Source organism: Guillardia theta, assembly GCF_000315625.1.
Source record: "Guillardia theta CCMP2712 unplaced genomic scaffold GUITHscaffold_5, whole genome shotgun sequence".
NCBI lineage: Eukaryota > Cryptophyceae > Pyrenomonadales > Geminigeraceae > Guillardia > Guillardia theta.
In genome coordinates this window covers 951,689-979,461 of record NW_005434669.1, presented here as the reverse complement: position 1 = coordinate 979,461, position 27,773 = coordinate 951,689, and the positions used below count along the sequence as shown (strand labels likewise).

Genomic DNA, 27,773 nt, shown 5'->3' with positions numbered 1-27,773 from the left:
GAATATTACGGGTGTCATGAATAATACTACCGGTCATTTTTCGTACCACCCCATGATGACCCACCACCACAGCACCTCTACCCCTCGAACCGAGGGGAACGAACCCCTACCACCCTTCAGCTCAAACAGAAGTTGTCCCTCCTCTGCTCACGAAGCACTTGTCGCTCTTGAGAAGAAAGGAAGAGAGTGAAAGGAGACATATCATTGCCAGAAAGGCGCCAATCAGTTGAGGAAACAGGGCATAAGTCAGCTTGCACTCTGCAAGTGCGTCCTGTTTGTCACTAGGAGAGATCAACTGAAGCAAACTTGGGGTTAGTTTGTTCTGTGCAACACGGGAGGTCCTTCGACAAAGAAAGGTTGGAATCCTCATTGCGATGAATTGTGAACTCAATTCTTCTACACTTGAACTTCTTTCTTCTCTCATTATAATTTGATGAAATTGAACTTCGCTTGCTATGTGGTCTTCTGATCAATATTTTTCAGTACTGCAACAAAGTTGAGAAACCGTCAAAATGTCCTCGGAATAGTAAGTCTTCTTGATGATTTGAGCCATTATCAACTTGCTGAAACTGTGTGACGTAATTTTTTGCTTGATTTTCTTTCATGTACTCTGTTTCTCTCACCCTGTCTCTTCGCTTGAGTGTCATTTTGTTTTCCCAAAGAACCAAACCCTTTTGGAGGCTAACGATGTTTTTGTATAGCGATTACTTGTTCAAGCTCTTGCTTATTGGAGACTCTGGAGTTGGCAAATCCTGTTTGTTGCTTCGTTTCGCCGATGACACGTACACTGAGAGCTACATCAGCACGATCGGTGTGGATTTCGTGAGTGTGAAATTGTGGATTTCCTTCTCCGAACTGACATTTTTCTCTGTGATTCAATTATGGCTTAAAAGAAAATTCGTACGCTCGAGTTGGATGGAAAGACTGTGAAGCTTCAGATTTGGGACACTGCAGGGCAAGAGCGTTTCAGGACCATCACCTCGTCGTATTACAGAGGAGCCCACGGAATCATCGTTGTGTACGATGTGACAGATCAGGAATCTTTCAACAATGTCAAGCAGTGGATGAATGAGATTGATCGATATGCCAACGACAAAGTGAACAAGATGCTTGTAGGCAACAAGAGTGACCTTGCCAGCAAGAGGGTGAGTTTGTTCTGTCTGACACGCTTCTTCTCATGATCCCCCGCTAGGCCGTGGACACCAGCGTTGCCAAGGAGTATGCGGACTCGTTGGGAATTCCATTCTTGGAGACGTCTGCCAAGGACTCAACCAACGTCGAACAAGCTTTCATCACGATGGCGGCTGAAATCAAAGCTAGGATGGCTCAGGCTCCTGCTGGCAAGGAGGGATCTGCCTCGATTCAGGTGAGATATGTCTTTTCATTCAGCTTTTGCAATGCACGTGCTGGTTTCTTGAGTGTTTAGCTGAAATGTGATCAGGTCGGTAAGGGTTCAGAGGTTACTAAGAAGGGCTGCTGCTAAATTGGTTCTCATCTCACAATTAATATACAATCTGTTTGAGCGCATCTTGTTTTCATGTAACGAACGAAATGTATAATGGCCACTGGTTTTATACGTGTGTGTTTGAAGCGAAAACATGCGACACCGGCAATACAGATCGCTCCAGCATGCCTTCAGGCACCCAAAAAAGATCTGCCACTGAAGTACTGCGAATCTCTGAAAACAAATCAAAGTTGTACATCAATATTGAGAAATGCGCGGTTTCTAGGTTGTTCCAAATACCCCTTGGGAGGTTTGTGAATCTCCCTTGGAGGCACTTCTTCTCGCAGCTCAATATCTCTTGCTGCTTCATTATGATCCTCTCTGCAAGAATGCCATCTTGGCCTGTCAACACTTTGTTGGTATACTCACTCAACATGTCGCCCTTCTGCTCTGTGCATCTTCACCACGTCTCTATGACGCGTTCACTCGATTCTTGCATGCCTTTGCTGTTTGTTCCTTCTACTACCCACCCCCTATCTGAACTGTTTCTACCCCACCCTCAATGTGAGGATCGTCGGAAATTGTTTGTCCCCCAGTTCCGCCCTTTTACAGAGAGGATCCAACCATGGCTGGCGGCAGGTGAGAAGAGCGGGAGGGGAGGGGCAGAGGCAGAGACAGAGACAGAGACAGAGACAGAGACAGAGAGGGAGAAGAAGACAGGGACAGGGACAGGGACAGGGACAGGGACAGGGACAGGGACAGGGACAGGGACAGGGACAGGGACAGGGACAGGAAGGAGGCATGAGGGACAAGCGGAGCGATGAGAAGGGTGTTGCTTTCTTGGTAGAAAGACACTGAGAGTCGACCTGGGGAAATCAGGTTTATCTCAGAGGCATTGATGATGAAGACGTCGGGAGTGAAAGAAATAGAGGAATGCTGTTGATTTCCGTGTTGAAGATCAGGAAATGGAAGATCTTAGAAAGAAATTTAGTCAGGTAGGACGTTTACGGTGTAGCTTATGGTCCTGCACTGAGCAACTGATGTCCTTTGAGAAGTCCTCTACCTTAGCTAGACGTCTGTGCGACCTGATGGCCTGACAGCAACGAGAACCTGAACGGACACGGACACGAGCACGGGCACGAGCACGGTCATGGACATGAACATGGGCACACGCACGAGCACCTGGACAACCCTGGTAAGTTGAGGAGACGCTGGAGCAGAAGCTTGTCAAGGAGGCGATGGCAACTCAGTCTCGTCGCAGGGACCTTCGAGGATCGGGAGAAGCCGATCAAACCCAACCAAGGGCGAGACTGGGAGGAAAGAGCCTTCACTGTTGGTATCGGTGGGCCAGTTGGCAGGTAGTGGGAGCGAGGAGGAGGAGACGAGTGCTCTGACGTGTTGGATAGCGGGAAGACGGCTCTTGTGTTGTCCCTCTGCCGCCACCTGAGGGATAAGTACAGCCTTGCTGTTGTGACCAACGACATCTTCACCAAGGAAGACTGTGAATTCTTGACGAGTGAGGGCTTGTTGAACGTGGGAGGTAGCAGGTGTGACAAGTGTGCAGGGAACGAGGCGTTGGAAGCCGAGAGAATCTCGTTTCTAGGTTTCTGCATATACCTCCTCCTCCTCCTCCTCCTCCTCCTCCTCCTCCTCCTCCTCCTCCTCCTCCTCCTCCTCCTCCTCCTCCTCCTCCTCCTCCTCCTCCTCCTCCTCCTCCTCCTCCTCCTCCTCCTCCTCCTCCTTGTCGTTCTCCTCCTCCTCCATCTGGTCATAATATCGAGTTGACGATGGATGATGTAGAGACGGGAGGCTGCCCCCATGCGGCCATCCGGGAGGATATCTCAGGAAACATGGTGAAGCTTGAGGAGCTGTCAGCAAAGTTCCATCCTGACCTTCTGTTCCTCGGTCTGTCCAAGTTTTCTATTCTCCCTTCCTCCTTCCCTTCCTCCTTCCCTACCTTCGTACTTATCCAACCCTTCTTTCATCCGCTCATTCCCCTCTCTCTTTTTCCTGCTCTTTCATCCTCCACGGATCGCTCAGCTCCTCTCCATCTCTCCCTCTCGCTCTCTCCCTCTCTTTCGTTGTCGTTCCCCCTCTCCCTTGTTTCCTTCTCGTTCCCAAGATCCTGCTTACTGACTTGCAATCAGAGTCAGGAGGAGACAACTTGGCCGCCAACTTCAGCAGGGAGCTAAGTGACTTCACCATCTACGTGAGGACCGCGAACAGGAGCATGCTTTTGCGCTAACGCTTTCACCCTGCAGGTTGTCGACGTGGCCGGAGGTGACAAGGTGCCAAGGAAGGGAGGGCCCGGAGTGACGCAGGTACTTGAGGAGGGAAGACTAGAGGTTGCTGCTGACTTGGGCAGTCCGACTTGCTCGTCATCAACAAGACAGACCTTGCAGAGGCTGTTGGTGCTGATCTCAAGGTATGACGTTACGGCAGTTGAGGTGGAAGGACGGAACAGGTCGAGGTGGAGGAAGAAGGAGGAGGAAGGCTCCTCTGCTAAAGCTGCGTAGACTAGGTAGTGCAGAGACTAGGTAAACGCAAAGGCTAGGTAGTGCGGAAGAGGAAGAGAGCGTTGCGATGGGATGGGGAAAGATTGTGAATGGAGTTCAGTGGGTCAAGTAGGAAGGGACGGCAAGAGGGAGGTGACAAGGTTGTTGACAAAAAGGGATCAGAGGGGGAAGAGAGAGAAACTTTTGTGCGCTCAACCTTGATCAGGTTATGGATCGCGATGCAAAGAAGATGCGAGGGGATGGCCCGACGGTCTTCGCGCAAGTGAAGAACATGGTGGGAGTTGCCGACATCGCGGACTACATCTTCAAAGCGAGGGAAGCAGCTGGGGTTCCTCCGTGCTCCAAGAAGCCCAAGACAGCCGACTGACGGCTGCCAGCGAGTGACAAGCTCTCGGTCAAGATTTGACGTGTATAACCCCCGGGGAAGCTTGTCAAGGATGCTCCTCGGCCATCGGACTTGATGAGCGTATCAAAGGAATTTGTTTCATCATTCTTGAAAAAAGAAGGTGGGAGAGAGAAATGGCTGTCAGAAAGCAAAGGAAACATCACTGCCCGTCTGCTAGTCCCCACTGGAAGTTTTCAAGTCGTTGACCGTGTAGCCGAACATGTGCGTGAACAGATCCTTGACCGTCTCCTTCCTCTCTGCTTGCAGACCTTCCCGCAGCAGCGTCTGCATGCGAGGACGATGCATGTCAGGGCCCTTGGGCACGATGCTCTCCGGGCCAGCGATGATGACGTTGCACGCCTGCTCAACCATCTCATGCTGAGAGACAGAGCATGAGGAGTGCGTACCTGCACAAAGTGCTTCCTGCCCTCAGTCTTGAGAGTCGGCTCTTCTTTGAGAAAGTGATGTCTGCAAGGCAAGCGTCATGCACGAGGTCAAGGAGGAGGGGGAAGGTAGGAGCAGCAGCCGAGGAGTAGACGGAGCAGGGCAGGGGAAACAGGAGCAGGACAGCAGGAGCAGTGTTCACTTGGTCCGCTCCGTCAGAGCTTCTCGTCGAGGAGACGATCGAGCTTCGGATCTCTCCGCCTGCCCGCAAATAACATCAGGGAATCATTTGAGGAGGCAGCCGAGGACCTTTTTGGCAATGAACTGCAACCTCTCCTTGTCCTGACCCCTCACTTCCCGTCGGTAGAAGCCCTAGCGACATGTCATGCTCCACCTTGTTGAACACTCAACCCAGCTCCTCCTGCCGTCCTCCCACCCTTCTTCCTCGTCCTCGTCCTCTCTCTCTCCCTCTTTCTCCGTCTCCCTCTCTCCGTTTCTCTCTCCCTCCCTCCCTCCCTCCCCCCCCACCCGCCTTTGTCTTTTCTTTCCACTCCGCAACCTTTACTTTTCTCTTCCTCCCTGCCCCTCTCTCCCTTTCAAACTCTCACCCAACCTACCTTGTGAAAGAGCGTATACTTCGTGCCGGCTTCCTATTTGCAGAGAAGTCAGCGAGTAGTCAAGGAGGTACAAGTAGAGCAGGGAAGGACTGACAGGCTGCCAGTAGGAGGGAGCAGCTTCTAGCCCGTAGAGGTACTCGTATTCATTCTTGTACTCGCTCTTGTCCTCGAACATTCGACGCAGAGTTCTGAGATGGACGACAGGATCATTCAGTAAGAGTTCAGCTGTGATCTAGGCAGGAAAGGAGGGAGCGAGTGAAAAGGAAGAGGAAAGCAGGAAGGAGGCAAGACAGGGAGGGAGAGAGTAAGGGAGGTGGAGTGGACGAGCTAGGGTGAGGATAGCATCGAACCTTCTGTTGGGCTCCGGCACATCTTCGAGCGCGTTGGATCTTGCGGTGCTCAACATGTCAAACGTCCTTTGAGAGCGATCTGACAACCTGGCAAGAAAATTTCAGCAGGGAGGAGGAGGAGGAGGAGGAGGAGGAGGAGGAGGAGGAGAAGGAAAATTTCAGCAGGGAGGAGGAGGAGGAGGAGGATCAATGATCCTACTTTGATGAGTTGGTCAACGGCCGCTCTTCCCTGTCAAACCCCATCTGCGACCTCGCGCTTTGCTGCAAGGGGGTGCCTGACTTGTTGCTTCCCTCTCTGTTGCTCCCCTCCCTCCTTTCCTGTGCTTCCTGGGGCTCGTCTCCCCTCGTCATGTCCACTGACAGCGGCGTCGTCGGCTGCCGTCGCTGCGACGACGAGGGGCTGGGGCGATCCACATGGTTGGAAGCGGCGGACCGAAAGGAGCCCTGCGATCTTGCTTCTTCGCCATTGTTGGACCGCACTGAACGAGCTGGGGAGGGGAGCTGGAGGGAAAGATCAACGTGCCGCCTGTCTTGCAAGGAAGAACCATTCTCTGCTCCTTTCCTTCCTGATCCAGCCGATCGTGCGCCTGAAGCGTTTGACCGTGCTGTTGATCCTGCCACAGACGCTGCATCGCCTGCTGGCTCCTGGTGAGCCTGCTGCATACTTCCTGATGAGCGTCTTGTGTAAAGCTGGTCATTCCTTGCTGAGTTGTGCGGAGATGGCTGTGGATCATTGGAGTGTGAAGGAGGACGAGACGGGGGGAGGGAGGGAGGGCGAGGAGGAGGGTTCGATGGAGCTCTATGGTTCGAGTTTGACGATGGAGGCGGCGGGACTTGGAATGATCGGGAGGACAGCTGTCCCTCCCGTGACGGGGCGGGGGAGGCTTGTGAAGGTGCCTTAGAGCCCTGCGAAGGGGTCCTGGAGGGGATCGAGGGAGGTCTGGAGCCAGCGTTGGACAGAGGCTTGGAAGAGCTGAAGGCGGCAGGGGGGGGAGTGGAGCCAGGCTGGAGAGGCATCTTGGAGAGGGAGGGGGAGGGAGACGCTGCGATCCCTGCCGCCCATGGCGCTTCTTCCCTCCCCGACGTCGTAGCGCTCAACTGCATGGACCGTTGGGATAACGGTATGTAACGGTATAGGTAAAGTCGGAGTCCGCCGGTGACCGTTCGGACCCGGTGGTCACTGGGCCGCGCCGCCGAAGGGGGCCCGGGCCCGCCCGGCCCGCCGGGTCACTGGGCCGATCCGGCCGCGGCCGGGCAGCCGCCGGTTCCTAAACTTGCTTGGCAGGCTGAGTCCGGACCCCGCCGCCCGGCCGAACTCACGGTTATGACTCAGTGTTGCCGGTTACTCAAGTTATCACCGATATGTAAGATGTCACCGGGTTAGTGGGGATGTGGTCACCGTTCCACGTGTTACAAGTGAAGTAATATTTCACTCAAATCGTTGATGTGGATGGGTGGGGGTACTATTTGAAGGGGTGGTAATAAGTGAGGGGTGGGTTTAGAATTGAGGGGGTCATTGGGGTGTTGAATGCCAGGTATAAAAAGGTTCTCATGGGGGTGTTTGGAGGATGCACCGGGTCAAAGAAGAGAAGTTTGAAGGGTGGGGTGGGGTCATTTGAAGGTGGGAGGTTCCTGAGGGGATAGACAGATCCAGGGTGGGGTGGAGATTTGTGGGCTCAGAGGGGTAGGGTAGTAGAGAGGGAAGCTTCGATGGCGGGGGCGGGGAGGGCGCTGGCTATGGTCAGCATGCTGGCGCTGGTGGCCATGAGTGTTCAGAGTGAGGAGATGAGAGGCGTTCAGCCCGAGGATGCTCACCTGTACGCGAAGAAGGACATGTTCACCTGCAAGGACGGCAGCTCTACCATCAGCATCGACAAGGTCAACGATGAATTCTGCGACTGTAACGACGGCAGTGACGAGCCGGGGACAGCGGCATGCTCCAACGGTGTGTTCTGGTGCGCGAACAAGGGATGGAAAGCAAAGCTCCTCTTCTCCTCCCGTGTGAATGACGGCGTTTGCGATTGCTGCGATGGATCTGATGAGCATGCCGGTATCGTGACCTGCGTCAACAGATGCCAGGAAGAAGGGGCAGAGCAGAGGAACATCCTTATGAGGAGCATCCAGCTGCATGAACAGGGCGTTGCCAAGCGCTCTGACTACGTAGCAAGAGCCCATGCCTTCAGGGAAGCAGTGTTCAAGCGACGAGATGAGCTGGGGAATCTGATCCAAGAGGTGTCGCAGAAGCTCGACGGTTTCCAAGCTCAGAGGGACGAGCTGAATAAGAAGATCTCGGAAGAGACTGAAGAACGCCTCCGACAAGAGCAAGAAGCGAGAGAGGCCGAGGAGAAGAAGCGAGCGGAGGAAGAGCAGAAGCGAGCGGAGGAGCTGGCGGCACAGCAGGCGGAGATGGCGAACCAAGTTCCCAGCGGCGAGGAGATCAAGTCATCCGGCGACGAGTTCGGATCACCGGAAGTGCCTCCAATGGCACCGCAGGCTGTGGACGACTTGGGGGAGACGCAACAGGTCGTTCAAGAAGGTAAAGGATACGAAGATCCTTATTACAGTGGCAAACACGTTGACAAACGGCCGTCCCCTACAGGCAATCCCGACCCAAACACACATGTGGACGATTGGTATTCGTATGACAATGATCACACAGATGAAGAGAAACCTTCAGAGGACGAGTACAGACCCCCTGAGGAAGAATACAAACCTCCTGAGGAGAGGCCCAAGACAGAGGCTGAGGTGACTGCGCGATTTTGAGAGTTGTCAGTGCCCTGTCGACGTTGAATGACATGAGCGTGTCAGCTGGCACTCGAAAAGCTCGAGGAAGAGATGAGACCCTTGGAAGAGGAGAAGCGAAAACACGAGGCAAGGAGCCCTGATCCTACCCTCCTCCCTCCCTCTCTCCCTCTCTCCCTCCCTCCCTCCCTCCCTCCCTCCCTCCCTCCCTCCCTCCCCCCTCCCTCCCCTCCCCCCTCTCCCTTGCATTCCTCCTGCTGCCGACCTGCCGATTTGTCTACTGACTCGCTCCGTTACAGTCCGAGTCAGAGCTTGCAGTCAAAGTCCTGGAGTATGACTTCGGACCAGTACGAGAAGGCTCATGACTCCCATCGCACCTCCTGACACTCAAACTGCAGGATATGGCTTTCATGGCCCTCTACGACAAGTGCTACGAGCAGCAGGTAAGAGTGGTCGTGTTACAACGCTCTCCGTAATTCGTTGCAAAGGTCCAACAGTACACGTATGAGATCTGCATGTTCCGCCATGCGAAGCAGAAGGATGGTGGATCCGAACAGGTCCGCGCTCCATTTCCCCCTCCTCCCTCCCTCCTCCCTCCCTTTGCCTTGCCCTCCCTCTGTCTCTCTCCCTCCTTCCCTCTCCTTCTCCCTTCCTCCCTCCCCTCCTCTCTCCCTCTCTCCCTCTGTCTCCCCCCCACTCCCCCCACTTCTGCCCCAACATACCCTCCTCCATCTCACGGCCTTGTTGAAGAATCTTGGAACGTGGAGCCATTGGACGCACGAGAACGGGCACAACTCGTTAGTTTCTCTTCGATTCCCCAGCTGCATGTGACTTAGGCGCGGCAGGGTCATGCACTACACCAACGGCGGAGGATGCTGGAACGGTCCAGCTCGATCAATGAAGGAACAGCAGGCTCTCCCACCTGCCAGGAGCGCTGACATCTTGGAGCAGGTGTCGATGATCTGTGGGGAAGACGAGTTCCTCGTTTCGGTCCAGGTGAACCTTTCGCTCCTCCTCCTGCCTTTTCCTGACCTCCTGACAGGAGCCCAGCCGATGCGTCTACGAGATGGAATTCATGACCCCGCTGGCCTGCAGGTGGGAAAGGCTTGAACTTGCTCCTCCTCTTACGTCTCTCCCAGCGCCCATCGCGCCCAGGAGGCCAGGGAGCAGCTCCTGGCCATTTCACATTGAGCCAGAGTGGAGAACTTGTACCTTTTTGTTCCTCCGCCCCTGTCAATACACGACAACATTTCTCACTACTCCATCACTCACAACGCCGCGTTCAGCTCGCTTTCTTGTCACAGAATTTCATTCAGGGGTAAGTACACTAGAATAATGGTACAAGGGAAACAATCCTCGCCAGCGAGGACCACAATCTCTTGTGAGCAACGGCTATCATCATGCAGCTACAAGCTGGCTCAAGATGTCCTTCACGTACTTGATCCTCTTAGACATCTCCTGGTAGACCACCACGTCGGAAATGTTGTAAGTGTTGCGGAACTTGTTCTTCCCCTTGTACGTCACCCACGGCCTGTCAGCCCACAGCACCACCTCCGTGTCGTCGAAGAAGTTGACTTGGAAGTTGTTGTTGCTCAGCCGGAAGATGATCGAGTGCCTCGTCCGCATCCATTTGCGCACGTACACCCCGTCCCTTGCCAGCTCCTCCTCCCTGCTCTCGACTGGGTGGTGGAGAGGAGAGTCGCGGTTGGGGTGGGTCTCATCCAGGTAGTTCTTAAAGTGCTCCATCAGCGTCACCTTCTTGGTGAGATCGGCCGGGTGTCCCTTGAGCTTTGTGGGCTTGCGGATGTCATACTTGACCCCATCCTCCCTGCGCATTCTCTCGATGTAGTCAACGTTCTCTCCGTCAAGGGCGAGAAGCATCTTCGTAGCATCGTTGAAGAAGACACCACTGAAAGAACAGGAACGTCAGATGTTGAGAGGAAGGGAGCAGGAAGCAGGGGGAGGGCGTGCAAGAGACGAAGGGAAGGGCGTCAAAGGCAAGAGTGAGTGAGAGTAGAATCAAGTACCTGCACCCATTGGAGAGCTTGTAACCAAGGCCATACTTCTTGGAGTAGTCAACCCAACGGCTGACCCACACGCTCGGCAGCGGCATGTCGGTTGAGCTTGGGACGTCAAGCTTGCCTGCGGCCTGCTGGACATTGAACGCCTGCTTGATGTTGTTGTGCATGATAGAGAGAGCCGCCTGGTCCTCGAGATCCGGAGGAGTGGAAGAGAAGTTGGGCGGGGGGATCTTGGAAGAGAGAGCATCTGCTGATCGAGTCAAGACCAAGTCCCGAGAGAGGAGCCAAGGGTCTGCAGGAGGAGCAGGGGAGGGAGGAGCATACCAATAGCCGTGCTAGACTTCTGGGGGGAAGTACGCCGGATGTCTAGAGTCTCAATCTGCTTCGTGAGCCTCTTGGTCGGGGTCAAGTCCCCACCGGAGAGAGTAGCGCTCGAGGGCCTCGCGTCGAACGTGGAAGTCAGCCCTGCCAAACCCCGTCAGCTGCCCTCCAGCTGCTCTGCCCAGCCCCAGCCCAGCCTCGCCTTTCCTTTCCCGTACCTGCTCGTGACTTGGTGTCCATGGCGGTAGAAGCTCGAGGAATGACGGCAGACCCAAGGGAGGGGATGGGCGCGGGTCGGATGGGCTCCTGGCTCGATAGGTGGCGATCGTGTGTGTAATGGTTTTCAGAGCCGTTCCTGAAGGAGAAACGATTGCATCAGCCGACGGGAGGGGGAGGGCTCGCAGAGGTCAAACCTGCTCGTGTAGTCGGAGAACTTTTTGTGGGGAGCAGTGGAATCAGTGTTGTCAGCTGAGATGGGGTGGAGTGGCAGCCTGCAGGAGGGAGGGGAGGGTCAGCAAAGGAAGAGTTAGACACGAAGTGGCAGGTCCGAACCTGTGGGACTCGGACGAAAGCATGCTAATGGCGGAAGTCAGTGACGGGGGAATGAAGGACCCTGTGACAACGTGAACAAAGACGCAGGAGGCGCCTCTCCTCCCTCCTACCAATGGACTGGACACCTGACTGCAGGCTCGGAGCCTTGGAGAGCAATCCAAGACCTTCTCCCTGGAACCACTCATCGCACAAGATCTGTCGAGAAAGTGAGGATACAGAATTTTCCTTGCATTGCAGCACTTACGTCATCGATAGACGGTCTCAGCTCCGGCTCCTGTACGACAAGTGAGCAAGAGAAAGACCATGGAGGCAGGAGGGAGGGGAAGCCAAAAGAGAGGTTAGCTCACAGATTTCAAGATCCTGCGGACGAGGCTCTTGGCAGCGTCGGAGACAAGGAGCCGGTCCTGGAAAGTCGGAAGTCATGTCAGGAGTTCGCAGAGGAGGGAGGAGGAGGGTGCGAACCGGGAACGTGTAGGTGTTGGCCTTGATCAACTTATAGGTGGACTTGACATCCGCAGTCTCGAAAGGAGGTTTGCCAACCAGGCAGGTATACATGACTACTCCGATGCTCCAAGTGTCAACTTCATAACTGTGCCCATTCTTGCCATCCAGAACCTTTTGAGGGGCAGAGGAGTGAGTGGAGAAGAGGATGGAAAGCACTAAATTTTTGCAAGAGAGCGAGTGATTTACCTCGGGAGCAATGTAGTTCGGTGTTCCACACAGTGTTCTCTTTCGCTCCCCATCAAACTGAAGCTTGCACTGAAAATCGTTTCAAAAACACGCCCAACGGCAATTTGATGTACAACTCACCGCAAGTCCGAAATCTCCTATCTTGACATCATCGCCATGGTTGAGGAACAGGTTTCCCAACTTGAGGTCTCGGTGTATTACTTTGTTCTGGTGAAGATAACGTACTCCATCGAGCTGTTGGGCAAGTCTGGTATTAGACAGCAAGTATGGAATGGAAGAACGCATCACCATCTGAAGCATATAACGACGGGTCTCCGATTCGGTGAGGCGCTTCTTACGCTTCACGAACTCGAGCATGGTTTGATTTGTGCAGAGCTCCATGATGATGTACACATTCTCCTTATCCTCAAACACGTCTTCGAATCTCACCACATGCTTGTGGCTCAACGACTTGTGAATCTTAATCTCCGTTTGCAACTGAAGCAAAGGCAATGTCAGCCAGAAATGTCCCCGATGCCCTTCAACACATGTGGTAGCAAGACAATTCAAAACAAGCTAGCACCATTGAGGGATAGTTTTCGAATTCAGAAAATGAAACGTACCTTCACTTTATGCCTGTGCTTTGTTAAGGAAGACTTCTGCACGACCTTGCAAGCCCAGTCCTGGTTTGTTTCAACGTCTGTGATCTTAAAACACTTTGCAAAGCCTCCTTTCCCCAGCAACCCTCCCTTGAGATATCGCTTGGTTACCAAGACACCTCGCGAGTCCTTCTTCGTGTGTTCTATGTAGGGTGAGTCATTGGAGTTCAGTGAGTTGAAGGAGGGAGCCGAGAGGGGTCTGGATGAACACTGATTCGTCATGATGTTGCGATTCGCGTTCTCTTTGCTTCCAACATGGACGATCCCCGTCGCTGGCCGCTGCATGGCGGCGGGGAAGAATGAATGAGACGGGAAGGCCTTCGCTAGACACGGGGTGGGGTCAGAGCGAGTAGGGGTAATGGGAGGTACACCCTTGAAAGGGGAAGGGTAGTCTGAAGGAAATGTCGGTACTGAAGGTATTTTTCCTATGAAAAGTAAGATGAAAAGGGGGTAGCAAAAAATCAGAGGGGGTACTTCTGAGAAGGGGTATAAATGTCCGTGTTGGGTGGGTACCGAGGGTAGTCGAAGGAAATTGAGGCGTGTTGGAAGACCAACGGTGTATTTGGGTTCGTCTGGGTGAAACTCAGATCAAAGGTGGGTGGGGGTACTATACTAACCCCCCTTCTCAAGCATAAATATTGGTACTCTGATAGGGTAGGTACAAAAATCCTCTTGATATAGGGTACTTGGAATGATAGGTCTATATAGGGTAGGGGTACCTATTTTGAATTCGCAACGACAAAGATTAGCAGAGGGGTAGTAAGTTATCGGGGTACTAAATCACAAGGGTGGGAAACGAGTAAATCGGGTTCTGAGTGAAACCAACTAGAACTACCGGGTCATTTATGAACCAAATTTGGGGTCCATGTGATGAAAGAATACAATGGGTAGGGTTCAGCTCAATGCCAAGGGGTGCTCTCCAGCAATGGTGAAACAACAGGGGTAGGGTGTACTTTGATCTGACAGAAAAAAAAGTAAAAAGAAACTTGTAAAAGCGTGAAAATATCGGGGGGGCCGGCCCGGGCACCGTCCCGGCACCGTCGGACCGTCGGCGGCCCGGCCGCGCCGCCCCGGCCCGCTGTCCGAGTGCCCGCGGCCATACCGTACCGTACCGTAGTACGGACGGTGAATGGTCCGATCGCCGGGGGACCCCGCCGGAGCCGCGGAAGGGGGGAGTCGCTCATGCTCGGACTCTGCGCCACCGGTGACTCATACGGTAGTACCGGGCCCTGTCGGACGGAGCCGCCTTCGGCGGCGGCCTGCCGACTGGACACCGGCCCGGGCGGCCCGGCCGGGCCAGGCCGCATTGCCGGGCACCGTCACGGGAACGGCGCCGCGCTGCTGACTGATCTCAGGTGCCGCGGTGCGCGGTTCAGCCCAGCCGTGGGCCGGGGTCCGACTCGGCGACTCTGATCGGACTCCCGGGCCTGATCGGGCCCGGGCCTCCGGGACCGTACTCGACGCCGGACGGTCACCGGTGCCCGGCGCCCCGGGCGTGACCGTGGCGTGACCGTGGGCCGGCGTGGGCGCGGCCCGGCGTTGCCGCAGTGCCGGCGGCACTGCGCCGCGGCGCGGCCGGGGTCGGCGTGACGGTCACTGTCACACCGGGCCGTGCGGTGCCACCGTGTCACCCCGCGCCCGGCCGGGGCCGGGCCGCCGGCGGGGCAGCGGCGGGCCAGTGACTCAGGCTGGGGACGGTGCCTAGTGAGGCTTCAGTGCCGCACCGTTCAGCCTCTATCGACTCGTACTTTATCATACTTATGATGGACTGTATGCGGCTGAAGTATACGGCCCGGTGAACTTGAAGGGTACTAGGGTGGGCTGAGGAAAATAACCGTAACGCGGCACCGTGGCACCGTCTGAGAGATCCGAGGATCGGAGCAACGCACTGACTCAGAGATCGGATAGGCTCAGGGGGGTCGGAAGGATAGGATAACCGGGTGACCGTGACCAGGGGTATTCCGCCCGCCGCCCCGCCTATGCTCACGGTCTGGTCATGCCATCTGATAGCCGCAATAGTACGGTGGTCCACACGGTGCCATGCCCTCGGAGTCCATGCGGCCATGGCAACTTGAAATCCGTCCCACCGTGAGGACGATGCGTGGATGTTGACTCCCGAACTGGGCGATGAGGTTTATGATAGATGGCGCTTTGGAGCTTTATGTTCGAAGAGACAAAAATTCGTACACTCACCCCACCACTCTAATGACAATACTGTTCAATTATTTAAGTAAAAACGTTTACAAACAATATTTAGCTAATAAAATATCAAGCCCCATGACCCCTTCGCATTGAACAACCCTCCCTGCCACAGCAGGCGGCTCTCCTGGAAAATGGTGCCGGTATACCCGGCTAAACAATGGTAATGTATATGAAGCAGAGGACCAGCGGACAGTGCTTAATGGATGATCGAAATGTGGTACATGAGAGAAGAATAATCCTTGAATTATTGTGCTTTTGTTGTGATGAGGTTTAGAGAAAACTGAAACGCTGAAATATTTCTCTCTCAGTATACTTTCGTTCTTGATTGTTCTATCCACTTTGCCCTCTTCCCTCTGGTTGATCTTTGGCGGTCTAACCCCTGACTTTTGGTGCAAAAAACTTGATATCACCATGTTATGTTTGATTTCTTGTCGATTTCATGCTGAATCTATTCTGAGTAGGAATCACATAGCCATAGTGGCAACTGCCCTGGCTATAGGATCCATCGCTGTGATATCCTGGGTGGTGGCTGGACGTGCAGACCCAGCAGCATCTGAGCTCGTCTATGTGGTGTCTGGCTCCATCAACGACTTCTCTCCCTCGCGCTTTCCCAACGGCATCCTGCATGGATGGTACCACAGTCCAGGAAACTGTTGTGATCCATGCCCCACCTGTCCGCCGTGTCATCGCCCATGCAACATGGCTGATCCCTTGGGAGTCTGGCCCAGTGCCGCGAGCCCTTCTGGGATCTATGCTGCTCCAGGGTCAGGCCTGATGATTGCAGGAGACGGTCAGCCTGATGATCCTGTGTGGGCGATACGTGCGACCCAAGCACAGAACCTGGCTTCCTTGAGTGAGCTTACCGGACTAGAAAACGACATGAAACACATCAAGGCTTCGCTCAGACACGAGGAGCGCTTGAAGGAACAGTTGGATGAGAAGATTGATAGCATCCAAGAGTCGAACCAGGAGCTGGAAGCCGCTCTGAAGAGAATTGAGGATGAATCTCCCCCGCCGGGCCCTGAAGGGCCTCCTGGATTCCCCGGACCTCGTGGCATGAGAGGATTACCCGGCATCCCTGGAAGCTTGCTTCCAGGCGCACCTGGAATCCGAGGCCCACCAGGCCCACCAGGTTGCCTACTTGGATCAGTTGGCATCTGTACTTACCTTAGTGTGAAGGCCTTCCGGGCTCCAGGGGTCCTCAGGGACCTCCAGGAGTCACCGGGTCCCCGGGTCGTCAGGGCCCTCCGGGTATGAACGGAGCAAATGGATTGCCCGGTCGCCCTGGCAGAGACAACCTGATCATGGGACCACGAGGTTTGCCTGTTGATGGAGGAATCAAGTTTGTTCACTTCAAGGTCTCAGGCGCAATGGGTGCACCGGGGGTTGAGGGGGTTAAGGGACCGCAAGGAATGCCGGGACTGAGAGGAAAGAACGGCATTCCGGGTGAGCACGAGCTCTGATCGAGGTTGTAGTCGTTGACTGCCTTATGACAGGCCTGCAAGGGCTTCCGGGCAAGGTTCGCAATTTCTCTCCCTCTTGATTCTCTATGCTCTCTCAAATCTTCACAGCGCGGGCCGGTTGGACTCCAGGGACAACCTGGAGAAAAGGTGGGACATTCTTGTCCGGGGAGTGAAGCTTAACGATATCCTCTTTAGGGACTCCCTGGTGCACCTGGACCACAAGGCTTTGTATGATTCTCTTCCACCATCGCCCTTCCCTGGCCCTCCCCTTCCATCGCCCTGACCTTTACACTCCCCCTTCGTTCCATAATATCTGGAAGGTCTCCTTTCCATCTTCATAATTCCCTGATGCAGGTTGGACTCGAGGGTCCTCCGGGGGCACCTGGTAAACAAGGATCGCAGGGCAGCGAGGGAGAGAGGTACACTATCTCGGCCATTCTTCATCGATACAGCACCGCTCCGAAGCTCTCTCCCTGTGTGCTGAGATCTCCGTTGACAGGGGTGCTCGTGGACCCCCTGGTCTGCCGGGACCTGCGGGCCCTCAGGGCGAGCCGGGCAACGAGGGGATCAGAGGGACTGCCGGGCAGCCGGTTTGTGCATTGAAACATCTCTTGAGCGTGTACATGCTGATGCTGATGTATGTCCAGGGCCCCATCTATCACGCATACTACCACGATTCAGGCTCGAAGAAGGCAACTATCAAGGCAATGCTCAAGGGGCAGGATTCTGGCCATCTAGTCAGCCGCATGAGCAGGTGCAGAGATTTTCTCTCTTCCCTATGATTGGGTTATCTTCACCTGCCAACTGACGATGAGCTCGATCAGTTTGCATGCGGTGATGGCGCACAAGCATCTCAGAGGCACCCTGGGTTCTCATAATCCAGCAACGTTGGATTCTAACAGGGCCGCAAAACTAGCGCGTGTGAAGGCAAAGAAGGTTATCCCTGCTTGTTGGTTTGTTCAATGGGCTGTTGACACATGTAGCAGAATCGAAACCTGATATTGCACAACGTAATGGAGCCGAAGGGGTCCAGAGTTATTGTTGAAAGGTCATGAGATCTCATGATGTGTAAAAATATTGATTAAACTGAACAATCGCTTCTCTATACTTGGGTTTCAAGGAGGGATCTTGCAGATTCAGTCGCAGAGGTCTGAGCTAGTGTCATGGTCACGCAGCAGTGGTCTACACACAATGGAGAATAGCTTTCAGAACAACAGTTTCAAAAGATTTCAGATATACTGTAAATCATATCACATAATGTACAAGGTCAACCTACGCATGTGTGGGATCCAAGAATTGTTTCAGCTCCTTCAGACGGGTCTCAGCGTCAATTATCACGCTTGCTGGATGTTTGACCATCAGGTAAGCAACGAGTGGCGAATGAAATCGAACCCACACAAGGACCCCAACGATGCCGATTGCAGTAGAAATCCACGAGCTTGCAATTGACATGTAGAATTTGACGTGCGCAAGGAACACCAAGGTCAAGAACGAGACAGGAATGCTGAGAGAGAAGCTGTACACCAACCTTGAATACCACTTGTCGAAGAAACCCTCCCACACCATGTCAAGCTCCGCCACCGTCATACAGGCACGACTGAAGGGCTCGAGCACTTTCTTCTCATGATGGTAGACACGATCATTCCGCAATTCATCAACGAGGTCCTCCTTTGCTGAGAGATTCATGATGGCAACATGGATCAGATTCGCCACCATCAAGATCAGCATGTGCATCGTGCAGCAGAGGACACAGAGGCAGCCCCAGCAGGCGATGATCCATTCAGCCAAAGGATACTCAGTAATCGCCGGAGGGTTTTGATTCACGTAGATGGTGAGCCACGCATACATCATGTACGATGATAGCCTAGCGAGCAGATCGACCTTGTCTGCCACCAGTCGAAACCTGTCTCGCTTCGAGGCGACTAATTTCCAGTACCTCTGGCATGCCCGATGCCGTGTTTTGCGAGCATGAAGAACCTTTTGTACCCCAAACCTCTGTAGCTCTTCGTTGAACAACTACAAGTCCATACATCAGTCATCAGCATCATTCAACAATGATTAAGTGCCATGAAACAAGAAGGAAACAGGAAACAATAGCAACATCCCAAAATGATCGGCCGAAAAAGTGGCATACCAGAAAAGAGCTGTGTACGAAGGATTACAGCACACGGTGAATTCCTCACCTCCTTCTCTGTCTCTATCTCTGTCTTCGCCAGGGCAGCATTCAGCGCTTCCACCGGCTGCATCGTCGCTACAAGCCTTGCATGTATGGATTGTTGAAACCCAGTAGAGACCTGAGATGCCGGTAGACCAGGGATGCCCAGGAGAAAGATGGGGTAGGGTGGTACGAAGTGCTGAAGTACCCCCTATTTGATCTGAGCAATGGACGGTCATGGAGAGTTTGACTCTTCGGGGCTAGGGTTGAGAGGGGTGGTATGCTCCAATGCAGATTGGCTTGGATTCTGGATAAAAATTGGACTTGGAGGATAATTTTATAAGAGCTTCAATAGTAAATGGTTCAAATGATCAAAACATTTGCTTCGGGCACGCCAACTATTTACACATGAGGTATGAGGGCACTAGTCAAGCCAAGCACTGTGGTCGACATGGCTGGGGGAAAGGGTAAAGCTGGTGGGACATGCAGCAGTCTCAGGGCAGCAGAGAGAGCATGCAGCTAAGACGAGGAGCTAGAGAAAGAGAGGAAGGCGAGGGAGGGAGAACAGGTATGACTCAATCTCGGCGCACCAGCATACAATCGCCATGTGCGATTGATGACGAGGGAAATTCAAAACGGAGGATACCAGCATGGATTTCGGAGACCAGCCATGTTTCTCGAAGGTCTCAGAGATGCAAGGCATGTCGGCCTGGAAACTGTACACGTTCCTCTGTTGATAATGCTGTATTCTATACTCGGTTTGAGCCACAGCGATGGTCTTTCTTTCTAGGGATTTTTACTTTCTTGGTTCTGAATGGCGCGGCACAACCAACATTGGGGGACGGCCTGAACTGTGCGGGTGGAGGGGCGTCGAATGCTTGGAGATTACCTTTCCCTCAGTACTCAGGTGTCCTGGGAGGTACCACGGTCACAGTCGAAGGGTGCGGGTTCGTAGTCGGGTCTGTCTATGTTGTAGATTTCTCAAAACCCTACAGCGAATATGGCTCCGGTCATAATTTCTCAATCGCCAATGTCACGGAAAGCCACAAGCTGTATGTTGTCAGCCCCGCAACGTCTTCTGGAGAGGGAGCAGTATTGATTACCATCACAAGGCAAGGTGGTGGCGCACTTCCGATGGATGCCACTTCACAGTCTTTCCAATACATGTCTATTGTAAATAGGATAACAGGCTCCGTCCCTAAGATGATATATCCGCCGTCAGACTATGAGGGCTCGAAAACGACACAGGAGGAAGTCGTTGAATGCCAGAATGAGACAGGCTTGGTTCAGTGCGTTTCTCCCGTGGGGGGAGGGGCTACTCTTGCAGTCCGTGGGGCCGGATTCCTGCGGTCTTACGGCGACCAGAAGTTTTACAAGTTGAAGTTTTGGGACCAGAGCAATCAGACTTACATCTATTCAAATCCGTGTCTCTTCGTTGACTCTACGTACCTGTCATGCCCGATCCCGCGATGGGATTGGGCACCAGCTGCTGTGAGTTTGAAACTTTGGAGCAAGGACGGAGCAAGTATGCACGAGTCGTCCTTTCAGCTTTTCTTCACCTCTGAGATCTCCCACGTGTCGCCATTGACCTTCAATGATAAGAGTATCCTTGAAATCTTTGGTGCTGGCTTCTCTGCTGAAAATAGCTATTATTGCTCCCTTTGGCGGTCGAATTCCACGGGTTACTCATGGCTCCCAGAAGAAAGACTGTATATCAAAGCCATGATCAAGAACAGTACTTACGCTACATGTAATGTCTCTCAAGTTTCGATGATGAGCGGTTGGATGCCAACCGTCAGTCTGTATAGCTTTCTCAATCACTCGCTCACTCGGGATACTTTCTTCTCTGAGTCTCACAAGAGAATCGCCGGATGGGGAGCACTTTACCCGAACAAAGATCCCATCAGCATTGGCATGATAGTATTGCGAACCAACATGACTGATAGTCCGATCAAGCGTGATTCGCTTCGGATTGACAACGAGCAGTACTTTCCCTTGTGGTCCAGCTACAACCGGACGATTCCTTCGATCACGCATGAGTTCAGTCGTGGTTCTTGGTATTCCGTGAATATAACTCAAGCTCCGGCATTTGGTGGAACTCCGATCGAGCTGTACACCAGGGGAGTCAATCCTGGTCTTGTGGGCGAGTACAACCTGTCGTTGACTACGTCAGTCAATCAGACCTTGCGTCAAATCCTGCCTATGGCATGGAATGGGGATACAAGTTTGCCAGGATCGATGTTTGAAGTCTTTGCCAAGAGAAATTCTACTCTGGTGGCACTGAGACTAGAAAGAGTCGAAAGAGTTGATGACGGCATCTATGTTTCAATTGCACGAGGAAATTTCCTGGGAACAGGAAAGGAGCAATCGTTGGACAATTTTGTCTGGGATTCAAGGACATGCGTATACGAAGACCCCACAATGTGTCGGTTCTCTGAGCCTTATTCTTTTACTGCTGGCGGGACGTACACCATCTTGGTAGTTGACTCGAAGGGGATCAAGTATTTCCTGCAGGAAGACGTGCAAGCACCGGGGTCGACTTGCTGCGCGTCATACGCGCAGAACAAGATGGATTGTTGCTCCAACGGATGCGGAGCTTCCAGATGTGAGAACGCATCTGTCTTCTCTGATGGCTTCCTTGCCGTCAGACCTGGTGTGGTCTTGTCCATCGGCTCCTTCACCACGAATAGTCCTCAGGTGGTTCAAGTGTGGGGAGATAAGTCCTCTCCAAGATTCTTTGCCGGCACTTTGGTGTACGACCACGAGGAGTATGGTGACGCCTATCGTTGCAAATTCTCCTTGACCTCCAAGGATGGGAGGTACTTGCAGAGTGTCAGTGGGTTTTCCAAACCATCCTTCGTCTCCCCTGATCTCTTGAGCGTCTCGCCGAAGGTGGTGTGCAGCATTCCCAGCTGGAACGACAGCGCAAGTTACCCCGTCTGCGATGGGCGAAGTGAGAACAACGCCTGGTGCACGATGCAAAGGATCCACTCCAACTGCGCTGGGACGTGCAAGGGAGGGACTTACTACCAGCGAACAGGCACTTGCAATGGCTACTGCACCTGTGGGTACAGGGGAAACATCAGTTATCCGATATGCAACGGTGGCCGGGGAACATGCTTCTGCGAAGCGCCGAATACCGGTCATGCTTGTTTTGAGCACAGTGATTGTACAGGGGGCGGCACGTGCGAGAGTGTGGGAAGTTGCCAGGTACAGATGACGCTTTCGCTTGAGAACGAGCATCTGGAGACGATCCCTTATGTTCCTGCTGACAAGGAAGAGTCGTTTCGCTTTCGGATCTATCCGACTTGGTATGAAAAGAATGTCACGGAGGTGCTTGCCGACGGCAGCGCCTGGTTCGAGGTGGAAGGATACGGTTTCGATCAAACTTCGGAGCTCTTCTCGTGCAAGCTCACCCGGATAGCTGAATCATCGGTCAACCTCTCTCTCAGTGCATCTGCTCCCTCACCGAACAGGCTCATCTGCCACATGTCTCCTCTCCTTGTCGAATCTACCAGGTCTGGCAACTACACGTTGTCAGAGCAGCTTGTCCTGCAAGTTTTGTGGAACAACGAGATTGTTCCCTTCGTCAACCCGGAGTGTGGGATTCTCCTGCCCTCTGAGTTCACTTCGTGTACATCTCCATCTCTCATCGTGTCCGAAGTCTGGAATTCTTTCTCCTTGCCTCTCAACAAACCTTTTTTTCCGACTAACATCTCCATCTTTGGGTATGGGTTCTCGCCCTACCAAGCGCAGTACGCCTGCAAGTTCACATCTGCAACTTGGAATGAAACCACGACGGCGTTCGTCCCAAGTTTCAATGAGATCCTTTGCCAGCTCCCCGCAGGGCTGGACTGCAACATCCTGGTGGACGTGACTGTCCTCCGTGACTTGGTTGCAATCAACTTTCATGGGGACGAGAGAAGTTTCTGTCTTCAGAGCTCATGGCACAACCTCAACTCGAGCCAAGGCGAAGCGTTTGGGGAGGAGCACGTCATGTTGATCTTGAATGGAATCGCAGCAGATTGCAACACGAGCTATGAATGTGTCTTCGACATCTACGGTCAGGACACCAAGGTGACGTCATCGTCGGAGTCTTACTCACACTGTAACAACGGGGCGTGTGAGGTTTATTGCAGAACTCCAAACCTTTACAACCAAAGCTTGATTGGGACCTTTACCCCGACTGACTTCAGGCAAGGGGTTGTCACGCGTGTGAAAGTCCACCAGACATCTCAGGGCTGTGAAGGTCAGAGCTTGTGCAGCTTCAACGCGAGTCAAGACATCAGCTTCATCGGGCCTGCTGGTCAAGACTTGTACTACTTCTTCACAACATGGATCGAGGCGACTTCTCATGCGAGTGCGGCAGGCGGAAGCTTGCTCACGGTCACAGGGTTCGGTTTCATGCCGCAAGAGGCATATAGGTGCCAGTTCTTGGGGCAGGCAGGGAAGCAGTGGTCACCCGTTGCCCAAGTCTCTGCTGACAGTCTGCTGTGCGAAGTCCCAGCATGGGGAGTGGAGTATCACGCGGAGCGTGTGAACCTCAGCGTGTACTGGGTCAACCAATCTTGCTCGGACTCTGCCAGCCAGTCGAGTGCCTGCACGTACGCCATCAAACGTCGAGGCATGGTTTATGGGTCTTATCAAGACTTTCAATTCCTCCCTCATTGGCTCTCTGTCAGCCCCCAGATCGTCCCATGGAATGAATCATACACTGTTTCCATCGTTGGACGAGGCTTCTCTGCAGAGCAGGAGATCCAGTGTGTGTTTGACAACACAAACCTGCCTCCGTCTCCCTCCACCTTCGTGAACGCTTCTCTCATCCTCTGTCAAACGCCCAATCTCCCTCCAGCTTCTGTCAACCTCTACAACCTCCGCCTCCTATCCAACGCCACAGACATCCTTGGAATCCCTTCAGCACCTATCAATTTCATCCAATTCGCTGTCAAAGACTCAATCGATTTCTTGTCTGGCTACTTCATCCTTGCCATCCCTAAGTATCAAGGCCTTGACGTCACCTTTGAAGGAGCCTTTCGCAGCGTCCAGTCAAAAGTTGCTCTCAGCCTCGTCGAATCTTGCGATGGTTGGTTTGCCTGGGAGGCTGACCTGACCACTTCGGTGGTTGCCTACGTCATGAATGACTTTGCTGGGCCCGACCAGCTCGTCTACGTCTGCTACTCTACCAGCTCGTCGTACGTGCTCCAAAAAAAGGTCAAAGTGCTCTCGCAGCCGCCAGCCACCAACTCCTCCATCACCAGCATCGTCCCTTCAAGGTTCGGTACGTCCAACGCCACCATCATGCTGTACGGAGCGCGCTACTCAAGTTTGACCTTTGTCGCCTTCACGAACACGTCCTCCTGCAGCTTTCAAAGCTACACCCTCGTGATGCCGTTGGATACGGAGCAGGAAGTGCCTGCCGTGCGGGTCGAGCTCCCTCAGGGGATGTACCACGTCTGCTACAGCACTAACGGCTCTGACGCCTCTTCCATGTGGATCCTCCAGTCTGTTCAGATCGACGTGGTAGGCAACTCACAGATTCTGACCGCAGTCTTCCCTTCCAAGGTCCCGGCCCGATATGCGATCAATCTCACCTTGCCCAACAATATCTTTCCTCCCTTGCCAGGAGATTACTTCCTCACGATGACCTTGCAAGGTGGCAGTCAGACTAACGCTTCCTTCCCGATTTACGGGAACCGAGTCGAGATGGTCTTGGACGCTGTCGGTCTCTATGACATCTTGATCCAGACAAACGGAGGGGACAGCGCGAAGTTGCTGCAGCAGAACGTCCTCCTTGAGATCTTCTCTCCCGCAAGCAACAGCAGCATCTTCACTATCAGCGAGCGGATCATCATCTCAAGTCAGATTGCCCTCTTGAACTTCTCAGGCTACTTTCCTTCAGTCTTCAGCGTTTTGGCGATCTCTACCTCGGACTGCGAGCCTGGCTCCCTCGCTTTCTCGCGCAGCGGCAACTCGACCGCGCTCTTCGAAGTTTTTATCCCTCCTGAAATCTCTCCGGGTGTTTTGTCAGTGTGTTACAGCACCAGCAGCGGTCAGTCGTTTGAGAAGCAGCCAGTCACTCTCACGGTGATCGCACAGGCCTCGTCGGCTAGCGTGCAGTCAGTGACCCCGGGAAGGATCCCGTCGCTGATCTCCTTCCCCCTCCACATCGAGCCAAGGAACCTGTTCTCCTCCTACTCTGGCCTCTTGTTCCTGCACCAGAGCTGCAGCATGAACATCTCGTGCCCTTCCAGGATCTTTCTCAACTTCTTTACCAACAACCTTTACGTCAACCTCACGATGCCTGGCCTTTGGTATCTCTTCTACTCTACAGACTCGCCTGGCGGTTCTTTCATAAGGCAGAGCTCAATCGTCATAGAGGCAATCTACCAGGCCAGCCATCACTCGATTCTATCCATCTCTCCGCACAGGATCTCACAGGAACTCAGTCCCACCTTCACCCTCCTGCCCTTGCTAACCGGGGCTACCCTGCATGCAGACAACTACACATACCTTGGCTTCTCTACCGACGTCAATTGCCACGACCCGGAGGTGAAAGTCCAGTTTGACACCCCCACTGTCACATTCTCTATCGCCAGTGTCGGCAACTATACCGTCTGCTACTCTACTCTCGGCACCGATCCAGGGTCGTTCCTTTCCCTGCAAGACGTCTACCTCTACGTGTTCCCACAAGCGAATGAAAGCACTCTGACACAAGTTTTCCCTGACCGTATCACGATCAGCAACGTGGTGGCCATGACGTTTACTGGGGCGATCTTCTCTCCTTTCACTCGTGTTGCTTTCGCAGAGGCAAACACCAACTGCTCTCAAGCATCGAATGCTGAGTTCCTTCTCCAAGGGTCTGACGGCGCCGTTCCTTACTCCGACGCCACTTTCGAGCCTTTCACAACACCTGGGCTGTACGGAATCTGCTACTCAGTCTCTTACTTCGATCAGAGCTCTCAGTCGTTCCTTCAGAACCAGGTCAGCCTCAAGGTCATCGATGCCTTTCGACCCGGTGACGTCAGCAACGTGCAAGTTTGCCATTGCCACCCTTCCGCTGAGCAGAGCGCATGCCAGCGCGGCGAGGCAAGCTCTATCTGCATCCAAGGTGAAGAGGACCCGCTAGACGGGAGCTACCGCCTGAGGCTGCCCGCGGACGTGCACTACTACTTCAAGTTCGTAGGAGTCGACTTCTCCTACAACTCTCGCGTCGCTTTCTCGACTCACATTCACCCATGGCTGGGAAGGCCCGACTGCGCTGATGGGAGGACCTTCACCCAGGTCCTGGACCAAGGGCAGGGAAATCAGTCCTTTGCGATCAATTCCTCCCTCCCCAGCGTCGGAGAGTACTTCACTTGTGTCAGCACGCAGAACGGAGAGGATGGGACCTGGCTTCCTGGGCCTCAGGCTCTGCCGTCCAGTCGATATTACGTGTTTCTTGACACGTTTGACAAGGCCAACTCGGCGTCCCTCACCGCCTGCCAGCCCTCCAGCTGGGAGAACGGGCAGGTTATCAACATCTCGTGTCAAGGAGTTGTCGAGTCAAAGTTCGCCGTCCTCAAGCTCGCAGACCCTGAGCATTGTGGGCTTCCTGACTTCTCTGACGTCGGGCAATTCAACCAGGAAGGCTTTTCCCTGACAGTCCCTGCCTGGCCCGCTGGCGTGAACGCACAGCAGACTGAAAGGCAACTTGTCCTCTGCTACTCGTTCCTGGGTCAAGACCGCTTCTTCGAGCAGTCTGACTTCGCCTTCTACTCCTTGAGAGCTGCGGCCCCCCAGTCGATCGAAGAGATGATACTGTTGCGGTTCGGCATCAACTCGACAGAGCACGACATCCTCCTCTTCCCTCTGGGCCTCAACATGTCCGTTGAGCTCTACGGCCAGCAGTTCAACTCCAAGGGGAACGTGGCTGTCTGCAAGATCGTCATGAACGATCGATGCGACCAATGTACTGACTTGACCTCCGTCTTTGGCTCCTCCCTGGAGACCTTCCGGCAGGATTATGTCGCAATCTTTGACACAGCCAAGAACTACTCGCTCTGTTACAGCACTTACAAGGTCCACGGGGAGCATGTATGGGTGCCTCAACGCTTCAACTTGGAGGTTCTCGCCCCCACTCAGCCTGACTCTATCACCAGCGTCGAGTGCTCAGGCGACTACTGCCTGACTAACACATCCTTCAGCGCTGCAAGGCAAGTTGAGCTCTACTTTAAGCAAGCCTCCCCTTCTCCCTTCACTCGCATAGCCTTCACTCGGAGCGACTGCGTGTCTCGAGTCTCGGAGAGCCTCGTCGACTCCTCCCGGTCCATCACGACTCAGCTCATGTATCCCGGGCAGTACCGCCTCTGTTACACGACCTCCTACACTCCTGAAGACTTTGACGGCTGGGCACTGCAGGAGAATTTGACCTTGACTGTGTGGCCGATCTGGGACGAGATTTTAACGCCCGCTCAGCCCATCTTCAGCTATCAAGGAGGTACGATCTCCGTCTTTGGGACTGGATTCAGCAATATGGACAGCTACACGTGCGGGATCCTCTACGGGTCACAAGAGTCAAGCTCCCTCGCCACCGTCGTCTCCTACTCCACGTTGACTTGCCCTGTCCCAACGTGGACTGAAGCAGCAGCTAATACAACCCTTGTCGTCTACTGGAACTCGTTGCCTATCCAGAGCAGCGCGACCGAAATCGTCAAGATCTTCTTGATCCCTCGGGCCCGGGCCTCGTTCCCGGCCTACGGCGACAAGCTCGGAGGTACTGTCCTCACTATCGTAGGGAACGGCTTTGGGGGCCCAATGACGTGGACGAACAACGCGGGATGCGGCGAGTGGAGGTACAGGTGTAGGTTTCACTCCACTGGAAGTTTTGACCATACGGTGAACGCGGACTCGTCCACCTCCGAGCTAGTCACCTGCACCTCTCCAACCTGGTCAACTTCACTGTGGGGGAGCTACAGGGAGGACCTGGAGGGGACGGCAAGGGTGGATGTCCTCTCCTACTGCGTCGGGATGGAGAACATGACTTATGTTGTGGACACAGTGCAGGATCTGATCTTCGTCTTCCGCAAGATTAACAAGGCTCCTTACTTCGTGGGGCAGAACAAGATATTCCCTGAGAACACCACGGAGTTTGTCATCAAGAACTGGACGGGAGTGCTGTACAAGGGAAGGACCCAGGACAACTCCTTCGCAGTGGATGAAATTGACCAGAGGCTGACGTTTGTGGTGACTGTGCTTGCCCCAATCTTCTTCAAGGTGAGCGGAGTACATTGTTTTCTTCTATTCTAGTAGTGACT

The 27,773-nt window shown here is 53.8% G+C and overlaps 8 protein-coding genes across 8 annotated transcripts in view; 5 read left to right on the top strand and 3 right to left on the bottom strand.

Annotated features, from left to right (window-relative positions):
• The first annotated feature begins 123 nt into the window (after nucleotides 1–123).
• Nucleotides 124–1,573, top strand: GUITHDRAFT_150303 (hypothetical protein). Its single transcript, XM_005840743.1, has 6 exons — nucleotides 124–356; nucleotides 484–526; nucleotides 702–822; nucleotides 894–1,145; nucleotides 1,193–1,366; nucleotides 1,442–1,573. Exons 2-6 carry the CDS (start codon nucleotides 513–515, stop codon nucleotides 1,481–1,483), a joined length of 603 nt encoding a protein of 200 aa, XP_005840800.1. The 5' UTR covers nucleotides 124–356; nucleotides 484–512; the 3' UTR covers nucleotides 1,484–1,573.
• Nucleotides 1,574–2,054: 481 nt separating this feature from the next.
• On the top strand, nucleotides 2,055–4,327 carry GUITHDRAFT_84299 (hypothetical protein; the record flags this gene model as incomplete). Its single annotated transcript, XM_005840742.1, has 10 exons — nucleotides 2,055–2,083; nucleotides 2,545–2,639; nucleotides 2,706–2,802; nucleotides 2,851–2,960; nucleotides 3,009–3,047; nucleotides 3,245–3,349; nucleotides 3,592–3,653; nucleotides 3,706–3,765; nucleotides 3,810–3,869; nucleotides 4,166–4,327. The coding sequence occupies exons 1-10, from the start codon at nucleotides 2,070–2,072 to the stop codon at nucleotides 4,325–4,327; spliced, it is 804 nt and encodes a 267-aa protein (XP_005840799.1). The 5' UTR covers nucleotides 2,055–2,069.
• A 192-nt stretch (nucleotides 4,328–4,519) lies between these two features.
• GUITHDRAFT_100787 (hypothetical protein) lies at nucleotides 4,520–5,521 on the bottom strand (the record flags this gene model as incomplete). Its single annotated transcript, XM_005840741.1, has 6 exons — nucleotides 4,520–4,705; nucleotides 4,753–4,813; nucleotides 4,932–4,990; nucleotides 5,039–5,101; nucleotides 5,347–5,379; nucleotides 5,441–5,521. 6 exons carry the CDS (start codon nucleotides 5,519–5,521, stop codon nucleotides 4,520–4,522), a joined length of 483 nt encoding a protein of 160 aa, XP_005840798.1.
• Nucleotides 5,522–7,406: 1,885 nt separating this feature from the next.
• On the top strand, nucleotides 7,407–9,629 carry GUITHDRAFT_100786 (hypothetical protein; the record flags this gene model as incomplete). The annotated part of the gene is made up of 8 exons (XM_005840740.1): nucleotides 7,407–8,441; nucleotides 8,738–8,785; nucleotides 8,837–8,881; nucleotides 8,927–8,995; nucleotides 9,189–9,235; nucleotides 9,284–9,434; nucleotides 9,481–9,533; nucleotides 9,578–9,629. The coding sequence occupies 8 exons, from the start codon at nucleotides 7,407–7,409 to the stop codon at nucleotides 9,627–9,629; spliced, it is 1,500 nt and encodes a 499-aa protein (XP_005840797.1).
• A 207-nt stretch (nucleotides 9,630–9,836) lies between these two features.
• GUITHDRAFT_64205 (hypothetical protein) lies at nucleotides 9,837–12,882 on the bottom strand (the record flags this gene model as incomplete). The annotated part of the gene is made up of 11 exons (XM_005840739.1): nucleotides 9,837–10,347; nucleotides 10,466–10,641; nucleotides 10,934–11,090; nucleotides 11,456–11,499; nucleotides 11,523–11,606; nucleotides 11,680–11,736; nucleotides 11,795–11,947; nucleotides 12,023–12,091; nucleotides 12,143–12,256; nucleotides 12,311–12,499; nucleotides 12,625–12,882. 11 exons carry the CDS (start codon nucleotides 12,880–12,882, stop codon nucleotides 9,837–9,839), a joined length of 1,812 nt encoding a protein of 603 aa, XP_005840796.1.
• Nucleotides 12,883–15,741: 2,859 nt separating this feature from the next.
• GUITHDRAFT_64071 (hypothetical protein) lies at nucleotides 15,742–16,325 on the top strand (the record flags this gene model as incomplete). The annotated part of the gene is made up of 3 exons (XM_005840738.1): nucleotides 15,742–15,994; nucleotides 16,042–16,140; nucleotides 16,228–16,325. 3 exons carry the CDS (start codon nucleotides 15,742–15,744, stop codon nucleotides 16,323–16,325), a joined length of 450 nt encoding a protein of 149 aa, XP_005840795.1.
• Nucleotides 16,326–17,545: 1,220 nt separating this feature from the next.
• Nucleotides 17,546–18,554, bottom strand: GUITHDRAFT_150302 (hypothetical protein). The gene has a single exon (XM_005840737.1). The coding sequence runs from the start codon at nucleotides 18,171–18,173 to the stop codon at nucleotides 17,598–17,600; it is 576 nt and encodes a 191-aa protein (XP_005840794.1). The 5' UTR covers nucleotides 18,174–18,554; the 3' UTR covers nucleotides 17,546–17,597.
• Nucleotides 18,555–19,050: 496 nt separating this feature from the next.
• The window catches only part of GUITHDRAFT_132860 (hypothetical protein), a gene marked incomplete at both ends in the record, with an annotated part of 28,297 nt that continues 19,574 nt past the window's right edge, over nucleotides 19,051–27,773 (top strand). Inside the window, one exon of the mRNA XM_005840736.1 lies at nucleotides 19,051–27,732. Within this exon, the coding sequence (XP_005840793.1) occupies nucleotides 19,051–27,732 (8,682 nt within the window). The remainder of the gene's footprint in view (nucleotides 27,733–27,773) is intronic.

Excerpts from the sequence above, each read along its gene's own strand:
- GUITHDRAFT_150303 (XM_005840743.1), top strand. Across the intron at positions 823-893 it reads GCACGATCGGTGTGGATTTC|AAAATTCGTACGCTCGAGTT; the intron begins GTGAGTGTGAAA and ends ATGGCTTAAAAG. Across the intron at positions 1,367-1,441 it reads AGGGATCTGCCTCGATTCAG|GTCGGTAAGGGTTCAGAGGT; the intron begins GTGAGATATGTC and ends AAATGTGATCAG.
- GUITHDRAFT_150302 (XM_005840737.1), bottom strand. The coding sequence starts at position 18,173 with ATGTATGCGTGGCTCACCATCTACGTGAATCAAAACCCTCCGGCGATT.